The following is a 15659-nucleotide window of genomic DNA, read 5'->3' on the forward strand; positions in this document are numbered from 1 at the left end:
GTGCACTCTGTGTGTGATTTGGTGATAAAGCTTACTTGATAATGTCCGATCGCACATCATTACAACAACACTTACCATATTAACATAGTGGAAAATGAATCATCTGCGGTTGTGCGTGCACTTGTTTGCACATGAGCAAAGGTGTTTTTAGGAGTCTAACTTGCAAGCGCCAGACCACTGTTTCGTCAAACCTACTTTCCTGCAGTCCGTGCTCTTCTGACTTCTGACTATGTTGTAGTAAGTAACGAATATGCTTCGGGGAAATGTATCGGAGTAAAAGTATACATTTTAATTAGGAAATGTAGTGGAGTAAAAGTAAAAGTTGGCTGAAATATAAAAACTCAAGTAAAGTACAGATACTCCCAAAATATACTTAAGTACTGTAACGAGGTATTATTACTTCGTTACAATACACCACTGCCCTTACCATAGCTGCCTGTGAGCTTCAGTTCGTTGTAGTTTTTGAAAAGTGATTTCTGTTAAATAAAATATCTCCTTTTGAAGTGGACTTTGAGCTTTGTAACTTTGCAGATCTTTTTTATGCTCAAACAGCAACATTACAGACTAACTAAAGTTGAAAAAGTGAAAAAGCATAATAGGACCCCTTTAATACACTCGCAGAAGACTCAAGAACATCCACGAAATACTAATATCACATTAAGCCAAAAATGAATGTCAATGCAATACTAATATCAGCTCATTGCACTTGTATTGAGGCTTGTTCTGTGTTAAACAGGAGATGGAGAACGCTTGGGCGGAGTACAGCCAATTGGAGAGAGATGTGGACAGATTGCGTTCAGCCCTTCAAGACCAGATGACCCACAGTGCTCTCTCTCAGGTCAGAACCAGAGAAAGAAGTTGAAAAATGAGACACAGTCTTTCTTTTCTCAAGCCCAAAATTGTATTTCAGCTTTTATCTCTCTAATGCGTGCTTCCAAACTAAAGCATCAATACTGTTTGAGCAGCAGAGTGTATCAGAAGATGTTAAACCGTGTCAGCCTCCTTTTCTATTCAGCATGCACCTCTCAGTCCGGTAATTGATAGAGAAAGAACAAAGTGATGAAAGAGGAATGGAGCTCTCGGAGCCGGAGTGAAGATCTAATGTCAGTTTTTGATCAGCGTGATAGAGCCGTAAGAACGAGGCATACAGTGTCTAAGATTATTGATTTCTCAAGTGTTTGTGTGAGAGCACAAGTCAATAAATTATGGCTTGTTCTGAAAATACAAATAAGAGAAAATCCTATCCTTTCTTCAGTGCCCCTTTGAGCTCTAAATTTGCCTCTTACAAAATCAAAGACAAGCCTTAGGGTTGTCATATTTTTTTAAAGAATTATCGCAGTGGTATGAAGGTACTTCTGTTCTATTCTATTCTGTTCTACTCTAATTTTTAGCTTTTAGGTTCTGTTGAAGAAATGTTGTTCTTTATTATATTATATTATGATATGTACTATATTGTATTCTGACATACTGAAAGACAGACACTCATTTTTAATATTTTATATTGAATGTAATAAAGAAAGACATGTATTCCCAAGAATAATGTTACATTTATATATTCTGATTTATATATATATATAATATTATATATTGTAGGAGTTTTCATACTAAGATTAACTTCATTGTGTTTATTTGTGTATCTAATAATATATCGAGTTTAAATAATTACAGAATTATTTCCTGTTTGGCTAAATACATTACATTTACTTAAATACTGAAGTATGCATACTTGTATTCTGTTCCTTCCTTTTCCAGTCTCTTATATTTACTTTTTTATTTAATATTTTAATCTGTTTTATTTCATTCTAAATGATTATATTCTGTGCTACTGCAGCAGGAGAAATCTCAGCTGAGGAAGGAGCTGTGGCGGATCGAGGACGTGCTTGCAGGCCTGAGCTCCAGCAAAGCCAACTACAAAGTGACCATTGACTCTGTTCGGAATCCAGGTGAGAGTGGGCCCCTGCCTGCCATCACCCCCATGCACTGGAACACAGACCGAGGTACTGAGGTCAAACAGCACCACATGCAACTCTGCTTACTGCATACAGATGCAACTGATAATCATACATGTGTTTTTTTGCCCATATGATATCAACGGGTGGAATATTTGCCTGACCCAGAGAAGAAACTCGTGCCTTCAGCGTCATTGTCCGCAGTGCCTTCTCTCTCTGCGAGCCCATCCATGGGTGAACTGAAAGCTGCTCAGCCCAGCCCTCATCTCAGCCTGGTGCAGTCTACCCAGCAGCCCTTGCAGCTCTCACATACAGCGCACAAGCCAAAATGGGTGAGTGAAGTGAAACAAAGTAATCAAAATATTCCTTCAGTCCATTTATCTATATTTATGGACATTTCATGTTTACACAATGCAGCCTGAAGAAGACGCTCCACCCAGACCCCCTCTCCCTCACCTCTACAGTCCAGACGAACACCCCCCGGCTGTGCCCCCTCTCCCCAAAGAGACCTCCGTCATCCGCCACACATCAGTCCGTGGCCTGAAACGACAGTCTGATGAACGGAAGCGTGATCGTGAGATCGGGCAGTACCCTAATGGAGACCATACGGTTTGTGCCACTCAGTGATACAGTCAGTTTTCATCTGTGTATATGGTAAAATGTCAATATAGTTCTGAATTCTATTTTCCTGGGACCCTAGGTTGAGATACGAGCGTTCCTGAGTGAGCCTGAACTGCTGACAGTTGGTGGTTTGAGCCGTGATAGTGGCTACCAAACTCTACCAAACAGAGGTACACAGAGACCCGTATATGTCACACACTAGGACTGTCAAAAAAAAATTTGAATTTCGAATGTTCGTTGAATTTAAAATAAAAATCCACATTCGAATGCAAAAATGTTGCATTCGAATTTTAGGTGTGCGTCGGGCAGTATTATCAGTGGCACACGAAATGCGACGACGATGTAAGTGTCATTGCATTTTAATGTTTTTTTTAGTCTATCCAGTTGAACCCACTCGATGTGGCGCTGCTACGTTGTTCATTAAAAATATTGCGGGAAAAAAGAACATCAATGTGGAGATGATGTTGTTTACGTCAAAACCGAAACCAAACCGTTCACACAGAACGCATATTTATCACATTTTCTAGAGGGACATCTATCACCGTTGCACTCGCGTCTCGCACAAGAGTGTTTAGAAACCTCTTGTGGCCTCAGGAGAGAAGCCAAAAGCTTTTTCCCCCCTAATTGAAATTATGCCTTTTAAATTCGAATATTGATAGTTTTAAGTACAAAATTCGAATTTAGTTTTTCAGCCATTTTGACAGCCCTATCACACAACAGTGTATAACACTCGTTTGAAAAGGGGGGTACAAGGTTTGGTTCATGTAAACCACAGTACAGTTTATTGATGACATCAAATCAGTCTGCCTGTAAATTGCTAGTTATTTTGTATGTTTACGTTGTAGCTTGTGGAGGCGCTTCCCAATTTCTGCCATTCCCAATGGGAGCAGAAATTTTGACAAATTCTGCGATTGTTGAAATAATATTTAATTGTGTGTGTTTAGGCCAGGGGTAGGCAAGTTCGGTCCTAGACAGCCGCAGTCCTGCAGAGTTCAGCTCCGACCCTGAAAACAAAACTCACCTGCCTATAGCCTTAGTAATCCTGAAGACATTGATTAGCTTGTTCAGGTGTGTTTGATTAGGGTTGGAGCTGAACTCTGCAGGACTGCGGCTCTCTAGGACCGAACTTGCCTACCCCTGGTTTAGGCTATATAAGAAGCTAGTAGTGAATTTAGCCTTAACATTACAAAGGAGCCAAAAATGGTGCAAATATATAATTTTCACCACTATCATTTTCATCACAGAATGCTGTTTAACACAATACTGTACATAATTTGAGATGGAAATTATGCTGTGGTGAATTTCCGCTTAATACACTGCTGTTCAAAATTTTGGGGTCAGTATGATTTTTTTTAAAGGTATTAATACTTTTGTTCAGCAAGGACACATTAAATTGATAAAAAGTGACAGTAAAAATAAATTCAGTATAATTTCGAATAAATGCTGTTTTTTGGACTTTTGGACAAATTTTGTTGAAGAATCCTGAAAAATATGTATCACCGTTTCCTCAAAGAATTAAGCAGCACAGCCATTTTCAACATTAATAATCAGAAATATTTCTTAGGCCCAAAATCAGAATATTAGAATGATTTCTGAAACGCGTGACACTGGATACTAGAGTAATGGCTGCTGAAAATTCAGCTTAAAAATCCTTGAGGGAATTTTTCTGTATTTTTGATCAAGTAAATGCAGCCTTGGTGAACATAGAGTTGGAGAATCCTTTCAAAAACATTAGCAAAAAATATTACAGACCCCAAACTTTTAAATAGTAGTCTGCATACTGCTGGGCGTTGTTGGTAGACATATTAAAGTGTGTGCTTTAAGAGAGTCCACATGGCCAAAAGTGACCATACTGTAGTTGAAGAAACACCCAATTAAGCAAGTGTACCAAGTGTGATCGTGACATCAGGCTGCTCAGTGGGAAACTGAAAGTACAAACTCCCAGCTCGGAATTTTAGAAAGGATTTCCTAAGAAACCTATAAGATTTGTCTCATCCAGTTCAACTTCTGTTAGGTTTGACAGGCTCATCTTCAAGACTGAACCAGTCATCAAACATTTCATCGTTTGTCACCCTCAGAAGAGGACTCACCACCACAAGCTTGAAGGTAGGAAGCCAACAAAGTCCTGAAAGTGTCTGTTGAGAGGCAGGGGGACATAAAGAGTCCGTCATAGTTTGCTTTGGCAGAGCTGACAAACAGCAGGTTGATTAGATGCAGCAGGAGTACAAACCGCTGAGCACATGAAATAAAAGCAGCCAGTGTGGGCTTGGGCCAGACTGTACTTTGCGAATTAATTACTGCGGTAGTGTTGCCATGCAGACTGTGAACACAGTATGTGTCTCCCACCCTGATGGAATCATGCAGAAAATGTTAACAGAAATGAGCACAGCAGAGCTTCAAAATGAACTCCTCTATTCCTGATATTTAGTTTGTTCCACGCCACCCCCCGCTTATTTTTCCTTCTGCCTCTCTCTTTCTGACTGACTGTTTTACACACATTAATAACAACACACTTCATTCAAAAACAATTAAATTACATTCAATTAGTTACAAATATATTTAGCTATATGAAATATACATAATATATTATGATTAAATGTACACAATTATTTAAAATTTTGGGGGTCAGTAAGATTTCTTATGCTCACCAAAACTGCATTTATTTGATCAAAATATAGTAAAAATATTACAATTCTGAAGTATTATTACTATTTAAAGTAACAGTTTTCTATTTAAATGTAATTTATTCCTCTGGTGGCAAAGCTGAATTAGCAGCCATTACTCCTGTCTTCAGTGTCACATGATCCTTCAGAAATCATTCTAATGTTTTCTAATGCTGATTTGGTGCTTAAGAAATGTTTCTTTTTATAATCAATGTTGAAAAGAAAAAGAAAACCATGATATATTTTTTTCAGGGTTTTTTGATGAGTAGAAAGGTCAAAAGAACAGCATTTATTTGAAAAAAATATTTTGATAAATTTAATTGCATCCTTGCTGAATAAAAGTTAATTTCTTTTTAATTTAATAAGTTATTTGCAAGTAGTGAATCAAAGTAGTGTACTTTTACTTGGGGGTCGTTGAATAGGCAAAAACAACACTAACATCAAAATGCTCTTTTAACATCTCTATAACAATAACCTAATGCTCTAAGTTATGGGAAACGGGCTCTGCTGTATAAGTGGGCTCATAAACTAAACTAAATTTCAAGTACAAGCTCTCAAACCTTTTAGCAGTTCATCACTCAACCGCAATAATTATAGCATAACTGAAGTGTGAAACCAGACTCTATTGTGTTTACCTCGCTCATTTATTCTTTTGTTTTACACTAATTTCACCCAGTTTCACTTTTCACATCCAGCTTTCTAATAAGTCTTACAAAACCTGCAAAATCATTTTCCCCTGCAATTTGGGTCTGAGTGCACAGAATAAATGACATGATCATTTTTTAAAATTTTTTTTTATTTACCAATTAAACTGTCATTCTGCAAAACATGATTTTATAACTTGGTTTAGCTTATCTGGCTTTTTTTAAATAAATACTTGTATAATTTTACACCTTGTTTTACCAAAATGTATTGAATGTGTACACAATGAATGGCCTGGGTAATGTATGAATGACTTATATGTTTATAATTGTACTACTTACTGAGCATGTTTTTCTTGTTCATAATAATATAACAGCGGATTGTAGCATCATTTGCAAAAAGAAAGTCAATTGCACAGCTCTTTTATGTAGATTTTTGCACATAAGAAAATAAACACTTTGCTAGTAAAAAAAAAAAGTAAAAGAAGGCAATTGTTCTTTTTCTCTCTACTGTGAATGTGAAACCACAGTTCATTTCCTGACACACTGGTTTCTTTTCTTTTCAGTAAGCACAATAAAGCCTGGGAATGAAGCATGTAAATGAAGTCACAGATGGAGCATTTTATTGCGTCTTTCTTGGTTTGCAGGAGTGCTGTAAGCTACGGTTTGAGAGCTTGAACATGAGACACTTCACACACAATCAGTCCAATCACTTTACATGGTACAGAGGTACAGGAGCGCACTGGGACAATATACCATTACGTTCAAGGTTGCAGTTTAACCCAGTTTTGTGTGTTGTTTATGTGCAGGGCTGTCCTCTTTAAACTTTTTATTTCATGTAAAGAATTAATGTTGGATGTAAGTTGATATGTGGAGCACAGAGGTCATTTTGGCTTCAATACTATGTGTACTACACATGTGATTCAGAGGGTTTTGAAAGCAAAAAACACTCTCTTAGTTAAATCTGTCACATCTGTCCTAGTGTAACTGGAAATGTTATTCTACACTTTACCTGTCCTGCAAATCAGGAGAAGACCATTTCAGAACCAAAATATAACATTTTCATTTCCTGAGTTGGATGTGTCTGAGGTCAATGATCGCCATCTCAGGGCTCTGTGTGTTTGTGTGCCTTCAGTGGAGGAGAGAGCAGGACTTTGATTTGCAGCTTCTGGAGCAGGCCGTGCAGGGTGAAGAGAGACCAGTCGAGCACAAAGAGAGACAGCGCTCTCGGTCAGACGAATGGCTCACCGTGAGCAGCACACCCATGAGAGAACTAGATCTGGAGCCTCTGGACTACCAGCTGGACCTCAGCAAAGAGGTAACCCTACTGCTTAAAGGGATAGTTCACCCAAAAAAATAAGATTCTGACATCATTTCCTTGTTGTGTGGAACAAAGGCCTCAGTCACTATGTGCTTTTGCTTTATGGAGAAAAGATGCAGTAAATGTTAATGTTGAGTGAGACAGTACTTAAAAAACGGCCTAAATTCACCTTTTCTTTTCTTTTCTGAAAGTCATGCAGGTTTGATATCACTACTGTCACTTTTGATCAATTTAATGAATCCTTACTAAATAAAAAGTAATAATTTCTTTCTTGAAAAAAAAAAAACACTTACTGACCCCAAAATGCTGAGAACCATTGTTACACTTTTCTCTGAGAGTTTACTCTAATGTACCTGTTTCTTGTGTGCATATAAGTGTCCAGAATATACCTCCTCCTGCAGCAGTAGACAAGCCGGTGCTGCCGGACATAGACTCGGCTCTACAGGAGCAAGAGAGAATCATCACCATGTCCTATGCCTTAGCATCAGAGGCCTCGCTCAAGAGCAAGCAAGTGGCAGGTAAACTAACCAGCAGCATTACTACTAACCTGAACTGATTCCTTAAATTCTTACTGATTATTATTACTAATTCCTGAAATTATCTTGTTAAAACACTCCATTTTCTATGGAAGCATATACTGTGTTTTACAAAACACAGTCAAAACTTATTGTAAAAAGCACAAATCATTTTAAATAGCAAGAGCAAGGACAGGGAGTGCACAATGCATGTTAAGGCTAAGGACGCTGAAAGAGAGTCCCATAATAACATACAATCAACAGTTCACACCTGTATGACTGCCAGAGCTCTGTTTGAATAGATTAATTTCAGATATGCTCTGCGGTACACCTTGACAAGTTCAGATACTCTGAAAAGATCAAGGTAAATGTGAAGAAAACACTTCAGAAATTGTTATTTGTAATGCAAATCTGACAGTGTTAATAAAGTTCCTGAATAATCACACTGACAAATACTGATTAACTGTGAACATTGGGAGAAACGGTCCACCCTGTTTCAAAACATCGGCATTGGAGGTGTGATGAGGAAAAAGAAAGAGCAAAGCCAAGCCTATCAGCCGCAACGTTAATAACTGAACATTATTCCTTATTAGCGCAGATCTGACGAGTAAAGATGCTTGCTAATTGGGAGACATGTCGGATCTTTCAGGCTGGGAGGAATCTCTTGATGAGGCCATTTTTTTCAGAGCCAATCAATGACCCAGTTGAATATGCACTGGGGCTTGTTCACTCTGCATCCCGTGGCAGCACTTTGAACATCTTTCTGAACTGGCATAAAAGCACACCATCGTTTCATCTTTACTTCTTACAGAGGCCTCACTCACTCTGCCAGGTCTAACCTTCAGACAGGGTGCAAGCGTGTCCCTCGTAGTCACACAGATTTACAGTCAATTCGTCCTGACGTGATGGATCATAATGTGTGAGGCTGGCGGTATGGCATAGTCAACAATTATCACAGTGTTTCCATTAGAAGGACATGTCAGAATACCTTATGTGAGGGATATCGTCTGAAGGCAGGTCAGGGTTTTGATCACCCGCAGCACCACTTTGAGCATTTATTTTGAGTTTATGAGTGCAGACAGAAATCATCTAAAATAGTCAGAGCTGCGGCATGTAAGCACATTTTCTTAACACATCAAATTGTGGTGTTCATGCGGGCAATGCGCGTTGGCTTGAGACACTGCCTGGTTCCACTAACCCTGTTTGTTTTGTCTTGTCTGTTCTATGAATACAAATGGTAGAAAAGGCCAGATGTAGCTAAAATTGATACCAACCGGTCCAGACTGGTTTAGGTGGACTACCAGCTGGAGGAGCCAAGGACATCCTGGTTAAAGCTGGTAGACCACCTTGGTTAAAGGAATAGTTGCCCAAAAGTGAAAATGTACTACTCACACTCATTTCATTCCAAACCCATATGAATTTATTTCTAACAAAGAAAAAAAGGAGGACATAGTGCCTATGGGCACTGAGGATTTAAATCTTCAAAAAGTATGCAAAAGCACCATTAAGTTGGTCTATGTGACTTGTGTGCTATATTCCTAATTACACTGAGATCCAGTCACAATGTGTCCTCGGCTACCTCTGGACCAGGACATGCTGATCGGATAGTCATTATTAGCTGAGAATAATCTCCTTCAGTGAGCTGAGTCTGGTTAATCCACTGTAACTGGATCATTGAGTCAGTGAGCTGAACTTGAGTGTCATAGCATTCAGATTCAGACCAGTTTTGTGAACTGGATCTTCTGATTCACTGAAAATAAATCACTGTTCGAAAGATTGGCCTTGGTAAGATTTGACGTCTTTTTAAAAGTTTTTATTCTCAGTAAGACTATACTTACTTGATTAGAGAAAATGTACTACTCACACTCATTTCATTCCAAACCCATATGACTTTATTTCTAACAAAGGAAAAAAGGAGGACATAGTGCCTATGGGCACTGAGGATTTAAATCGTCAAAAAGTATGCAAAAGCACCATTAAGTTGGTCTATGTGACTTGTGTGCTATATTCCTAATTACACTGAGATCCAGTCACAATGTGTCCTCGGCTACCTCTGGACCAGGACATGCTGATCGGATAGTCATTATTAGCTGAGAATAATCTCCTTCAGTGAGCTGAGTCTGGTTAATCCACTGTAACTGGATCATTGAGTCAGTGAGCTGAACTTGAGTGTCATAGCATTCAGATTCAGACCAGTTTTGTGAACTGGATCTTCTGATTCACTGAAAATAAATCACTGTTCGAAAGATTGGCCTTGGTAAGATTTGACGTCTTTTTAAAAGTTTTTATTCTCAGTAAGACTATACTTACTTGATTAGAAACACGGTAAACACTAATACTGTGAAATATTACAATAGTAACTGTTTTCTATTTTATTATATTTTAAAATGTAATATATTTCTGTGATGGTATTTCTTCAGGTCTCCATGTGCTCAAGAAATATTTCTTCTTCTTATTAATTGTGGTTTTGTTTCTTTTTCCATAATTCTTTGTATTAATTTCATTTAAAAAAGGGTGTCCAAGTCAAAAGTTGTTGTATTGCTCCTGGTTTATTCCTCACATACAGTTATCTTATGGCTTCAAATGTAACAAATCATGAATATCGCTTTTATGATACTTTTACAGTGCTTTTCCTTCCTGTTTGAAAACAAAAAAAGGTCCTTCTTTGTGTTACATTGAAGAATGGAAGTCACACAGGTTTGGAATGGCATGAAGGCGATGAATTATGAAATAATTTTTGGTCCCACTTTATATTAAGTGGCCTTAACTACTATATACTTACATTTAAAATTGGTACAATGAACTTATTGTGTACATACATGTTTTTACATTAACTTATATTTTTAAAAAATACCTATATGTAATTATATCTGTAATTCATTTCTATAATTACATTTATAGTTACACTGTTGACCCATCCCTTACACCTTAACCCACCCTTAAACCTACCCATACCACCAAGCCTGTCCCTAACCTTACCCCTATCCCACCTCAATAGCAGCAAGTGTTTTGCAATACAATACAAATACAATAAGTACATTGTACTAATTTTTTATGCAAGTACGTAGTAGTTAAGGCCACCTAATATAAAGTGGGACCCCAATTTTGTTTTTTTTATAAATATCCCTTTAAGTTTGACTACCTTGATGTCCTCAGATCGCTCTTGTAGTTATGTACTCACAAATAGCACTTTGTAGTGTGTAGTAGCAACTACTGTAACTTTGTCACTACTAGCTCCCTGTGTGTTACTACGCTCCTCTGTTCCTGTTTCTGCTTCAGCCTCACCGCCGGTTAACAGTCCCACCTCCCTCCCTCAACCTCCACCACCTCCTCCTCTTCCTCCCCCCACTCCTGTTGCCGTCTCTACGGCTCAGTCTGCTCCCCCTCCCCTGAGCAATGGATTTCACTACACCTTTGTCTAATCAGAGAAAAACAAAGTAAGAACTAACTGCTAATCGTTTAGCACGCAAATGTGCTTTTGCTAATTGTTCCCTGTGTGTTTTGGCACCTTTTCTGTCTGCATGCTGCATGATTGTGCTTCATCAGGGCTTGTGCTGTAGTATTTAGTAACTTCGTGAGTAGTGTAGATTGGCCCCCCTCTAACAACTGCCTCCACATCTGGAGATGGAGAGGTGTGTGAATTGTGTGCAAATTGGCTTTTTGTGAGCCGATAAGCCTAAAAAGCCATAAACAAATGCTGTCTTTTGTGAATTGTTTGTAATTAACAAAGACTCAGGGCATCGCTACGGCAGCACATGCTGTTGTGTTGCCAAACACCACTTGCTTTGCCATCTGTAATCTGTAAAGAGCTTTAGTGTTTTGATGTCTGTGACTCACTGAAATAAACAGCAGAATGACTGTCAGGGTTTTGTGGGGGGAAAAGGAAAAACATGGCCCTTCGTCTTTGGATACTTTATATATGTGTGCATCTCTCCAAAGCTATTTTAGTGCAGTTCATGAAAGAGCATGACCTCCACCTGCATTGTGTGTTCTGCTTCTCAGCATGCCTCAAATCAGTGAACTGCCATGATTTCCCATTTGACACATGCTAATTATGAGCTATTATATGCAGTTTATGAGGCACTGTCCACAAATACAGTACACTTTTGGGTCCCATTAGGTCTTAAAAGCACCATTTTTTTTTGTTTGTTATGATTTTTATATTATAAACTATTATCTAACATGTAAATAAACACAGCATGAAAAGTTAGCTAGTTTTACCTTAGAAGTATTGATCCTGGTTATGGGTTTAGAATACAATATCATTATTTTGATGTCCCAGGAAAAAAATAAAAATAAACATATACTGAAAAATTAACTAACTAAATAAATAAACTGAACTACAGATCTCCTAATGAGTGACAGTACATTACTGTATGTATGTATATATAAGAATAATAATATAAAACAATACAAATTTTAAATTTTTTTTCTTGCTTGAAAAAACTTAAATCATTAGTGTTTTAAACAATATTCAGACATGCCCCAAATATCACAAAAAAATGAACTGAATAGAAAATGAAACATCTCATTAACATCAATATTTAGTTTGACCTACTGAGGTAAAAAAAGAAAAAAAAAAATCTTTTAAAGATTTTCTGCCCTGCTTTGTACCGTACTCTGTTGGACAGTGCCATGATTATATTATACTATACGAAAGATTTGAGTCAGTGCATAACTGTACATTTTATATGTTTATTAGCCAATCAATTTAATCACTGAATGCCTGAGCTGGCCGTGTTATTCTGCTGTTTCAGCAGCATTTGTATGAAAGTGAGCTGCATGCTGCGTTTGTCATGCACATGCATGTGTTAAAGTGTGTTTAACTCAGCATTTTCTCTATGTAACATGCTGCACAGAGAGAAGGAGGGTGGAGAGTGTTTACCTGTCTACTATTTAGTAAGGTAATTCTAGGGTTATAAAAAAAGTTTGGCAGTTGAGTTCAAGAAAATACACTGGGGAAAAAAAGTGGTGTAGAAACAGTTTTCATTTAGAAATTGCTAGTAAATTTCACAAATAATTAGAAAGAAGCAAGTAACATTAAATTAAATGCAGGGCTCGACATTAAGCCTTGACATGTGCTTGTCCTTCGGACAAGTAAATCAGACAGTCACTTGTCCGGGGGAAAAAAGCTTTTTTTTTTGGCGTAAATGTAATTTATTCTGAAGCAAAAGTTTCATCAGTGCTCTATCAGGTCTTACTTGAATCAGCGTATTTGTGAAATTTGCCTTAAATTGATTTCTAGGACACTTTAACTTTGTGAAGGACAATATTTTCCTGACCTTATTGAATGTACGTGTCATCATTTACGTCACATTCTTACATTTTAACAATACATTGTTAGAATAATAAGACACTATGGTTGTTACCATTCAAATGAAATCCGTATCAACAAACTCCATCTTTCCACTGCAGAGGAAACACTGAAGCTGCATCGAAATTGCCATTTAGATGTATTTACTCAGACTGTTTCATGAAGATAAGAGGTTCCATAAATGCATTTACACAGTAAAATTGCAAATGCATAAATAATGTTATAAGATTTGAAGAAGGTTTTACTTTTTTTAACATATAAATGTGAAATGTTGGAAAAATGTTGCAACAAGTCACTGGCTGTGTTTGAAATGCCATACTATCATACTACTCTTACTATTTCTGCAGTATCCAGTATGTCAATGATACTTTTAAATATGAAACCAAAGTACCAGTAGGTGGTGGCAGATCACTGTCTTAATGAGTGAGTCACTGATTCAACCGATTTGTTCAAATGGCTGAATCATTCAGTAACCAAACACTGTTATGTGTTGCTCGGCGATGCGTATCAAATAAATGTCACATTTGCAATCGTGCTGATAGTCGGAAAAACATCACTCTTGGTCGTGTGATGTTGCTTACCTATATTATATAGAATATTTATATTTTTTTTCTACCGCAGTATATTTGTTCGTGTTTGTTTCTTTGTGTGTGCTGTTGCACTTATTAGTTCTGATTTCTCCGCGGGTCACACAGGCTGCGTGAGCCTCAACTGACGCGACTTTGATACTGTCAATACATTATCCGTTATCAGTCACCATTTACACTGAAAGTAATAAAATCAGAATCATTGTCGCCATACACTGAAAGCAATAAAATCAGAATCATTGTCGCCAAAGTTTCAGCGCTGCCCTAGTTATTGTTTGTTAATGACGTTTTAAATGGGTTACTTGTCCGGGCAGGCAAGTAAAATTCTCTTTCAGTTGCCCCTTCACAAAATCCACTTGTCCCGGACAAGCGGACAAGCGTTAATGTCGAGCCCTGAAATGAGAAATTATATTGTAAAATCTTTGTTTTATTTACAAATTCAATTTTTTTTTTTAGTGTACAGTGTAGGTACTTGCACCACACGTTTTTAGCACTGAAGAATGTATTACTTTAGTACACTCTTATGTGTGGCTCATTTTTCAGTGTATTGTTTTGTTTTGCTTTATTTCTTTACATTTCTCATCTCTCGCTCTTTATCTCTTTTCCAGCCAAAGCTGTATCTGGATATTGAGGTGCTGTCACATTCTGAAAACCCCACTAGTGGTGGACAAACTTAAACTCAGCTTATCGAATCACATCGCTCACATTTAGAGATGACGTTAGCGCACTTTTGGACTCACATGGGAACTCACTTCTGAAATGCATTTTTTGTAGAGCTATTATTTGATATGGGCTTTTTGCTGTGGAAACTGCTGTGCATATGCTGTACAAAATCTAACCATGATAACCCAGATATAGAGAGCCATTTTATATACATTACTGCACTTTTAATATGCACCGTATTGTAGAGAACATTCAAAGCTCATGTTTTACTTCTCAAGGCAAGACAGATGTTTGGATGGAGTTCAGTTTGAAAACAACGGTAACGTAATAGCTAAAAATAAAGTATTATACATGTGTAATGCATTATGAACATGAAGGGTACAAAAATGTCATGTCGATTGTATTTTGTCAATTCAGATGATATTCTTACACCAAATCACTTGAAATATTATTTTTATGTATCCAGCACTGCCAGTTTCCAGTTAGCTTGCCAAATGCATTTTATTTTTGTTGACAAAGGTAAGGAAAAAATAACATGAAATAATATTTTCAGACAGGATTTGTGGGGAAGGGGTTGGGGAGGGAAATGCCACATACTTTTTTAAAGAAACTAAATATTAAAGATATTAACAAGCTTTTTGTCTTTTATTCTGTTTGTGTTCTCAAAGAATGAAGGAAAGAGAGAAAAGAATTTCAAGTTTTTCAGCTTCAGAAGAAAAATGATGTCAAATAAGGAATTTATGAAATGATTTGGAGGTTTTACATTTGCATCGTGAACTTCATTTTCTGATCTCACCTTGTGTTTTATTCCTTCCATACATATTCGGTTAAAAGAATAAGAATAAAAGAATAAAATATAAGGACATGAAGAGAGAACCTCATTTCGAAATTCCTTTTCCACGTATGTTCTGTAACAACCTCTTATTTTTTTATAAAGAACAAAGGTTTTTGCCCGTAAATGTGAAATGTGCTCTTGTCATTGCTTCAGGGATTTCCTTTAAAATGTGCATTAAGTGTTTTGACCTCTTTATGTTGTAAGGCGTTATAAAGATAAAGGATTTTAATTTCACACAGCTTTTTAAAAAAATTTATCTTCATTTAATGTATGTGTCTACACACACACACACACACACACACACACATACATGCATACATAAATACACATACCTGTACACATCTTTCTACATTAATATATTTAATATAATAAAAATAAATGATATAATTATTTAATATATTCAACATTTTATAGATTATGTATTTTAAGGAATTTATATACTGTATTCTCACACACACACACACACTATTTACATATACAATAGTGTGTGTGTGTGTGTGTGTGTATATATATATATATATATATATATATATATATATATATACACAGT

The 15659-nt window shown here is 37.0% G+C and overlaps 2 protein-coding genes and 1 long non-coding RNA gene across 3 annotated transcripts in view; all 3 read left to right on the plus strand.

The window, feature by feature from the left end:
- LOC107688171 (pleckstrin homology domain-containing family A member 7-like) overlaps window positions 1–4712 on the plus strand; it is a 102270-nt gene extending 97558 nt beyond the window's left edge. Inside the window, exons 18-23 of the mRNA XM_016485764.1 lie at window positions 737–838; window positions 1832–1997; window positions 2118–2281; window positions 2367–2558; window positions 2650–2740; window positions 4585–4712. Of these exons, the coding sequence (XP_016341250.1) occupies window positions 737–838; window positions 1832–1997; window positions 2118–2281; window positions 2367–2558; window positions 2650–2740; window positions 4585–4712 (843 nt within the window). The remainder of the gene's footprint in view (window positions 1–736; window positions 839–1831; window positions 1998–2117; window positions 2282–2366; window positions 2559–2649; window positions 2741–4584) is intronic.
- A 2255-nt stretch (window positions 4713–6967) lies between these two features.
- On the plus strand, window positions 6968–11917 carry LOC107688172 (pleckstrin homology domain-containing family A member 7-like). Its single transcript, XM_016485766.1, has 4 exons — window positions 6968–7192; window positions 7271–7313; window positions 7534–7713; window positions 10990–11917. The coding sequence occupies exons 1-4, from the start codon at window positions 6968–6970 to the stop codon at window positions 11130–11132; spliced, it is 591 nt and encodes a 196-aa protein (XP_016341252.1). The 3' UTR covers window positions 11133–11917.
- A 237-nt stretch (window positions 11918–12154) lies between these two features.
- LOC107688165 (uncharacterized) lies at window positions 12155–14909 on the plus strand. Its single transcript, XR_001634202.1, has 2 exons — window positions 12155–12614; window positions 14220–14909. It is a non-coding gene; the product is annotated as an uncharacterized LOC107688165 (long non-coding RNA).
- Window positions 14910–15659: the final 750 nt, after the last annotated feature.

This window comes from Sinocyclocheilus anshuiensis, unplaced genomic scaffold (genome assembly GCF_001515605.1).
Source record: "Sinocyclocheilus anshuiensis isolate Anshui unplaced genomic scaffold, SAMN03320099.WGS_v1.1 scaffold529, whole genome shotgun sequence".
NCBI classification, from domain to species: Eukaryota; Metazoa; Chordata; class Actinopteri; order Cypriniformes; family Cyprinidae; genus Sinocyclocheilus; species Sinocyclocheilus anshuiensis.

What these genes read in the sequence shown, in the direction of transcription:
- LOC107688172 (XM_016485766.1), top strand. Translation starts at nt 6,968, where the DNA reads ATGATCGCCATCTCAGGGCTCTGTGTGTTTGTGTGCCTTCAGTGGAGG. An exon ending in AGCTGGACCTCAGCAAAGAG is followed by an intron (nt 7,193 to 7,270) that starts GTAACCCTACTG and finishes TGTGGAACAAAG; the next exon opens with GCCTCAGTCACTATGTGCTT. An exon ending in CTTTATGGAGAAAAGATGCA is followed by an intron (nt 7,314 to 7,533) that starts GTAAATGTTAAT and finishes TTTCTCTGAGAG; the next exon opens with TTTACTCTAATGTACCTGTT.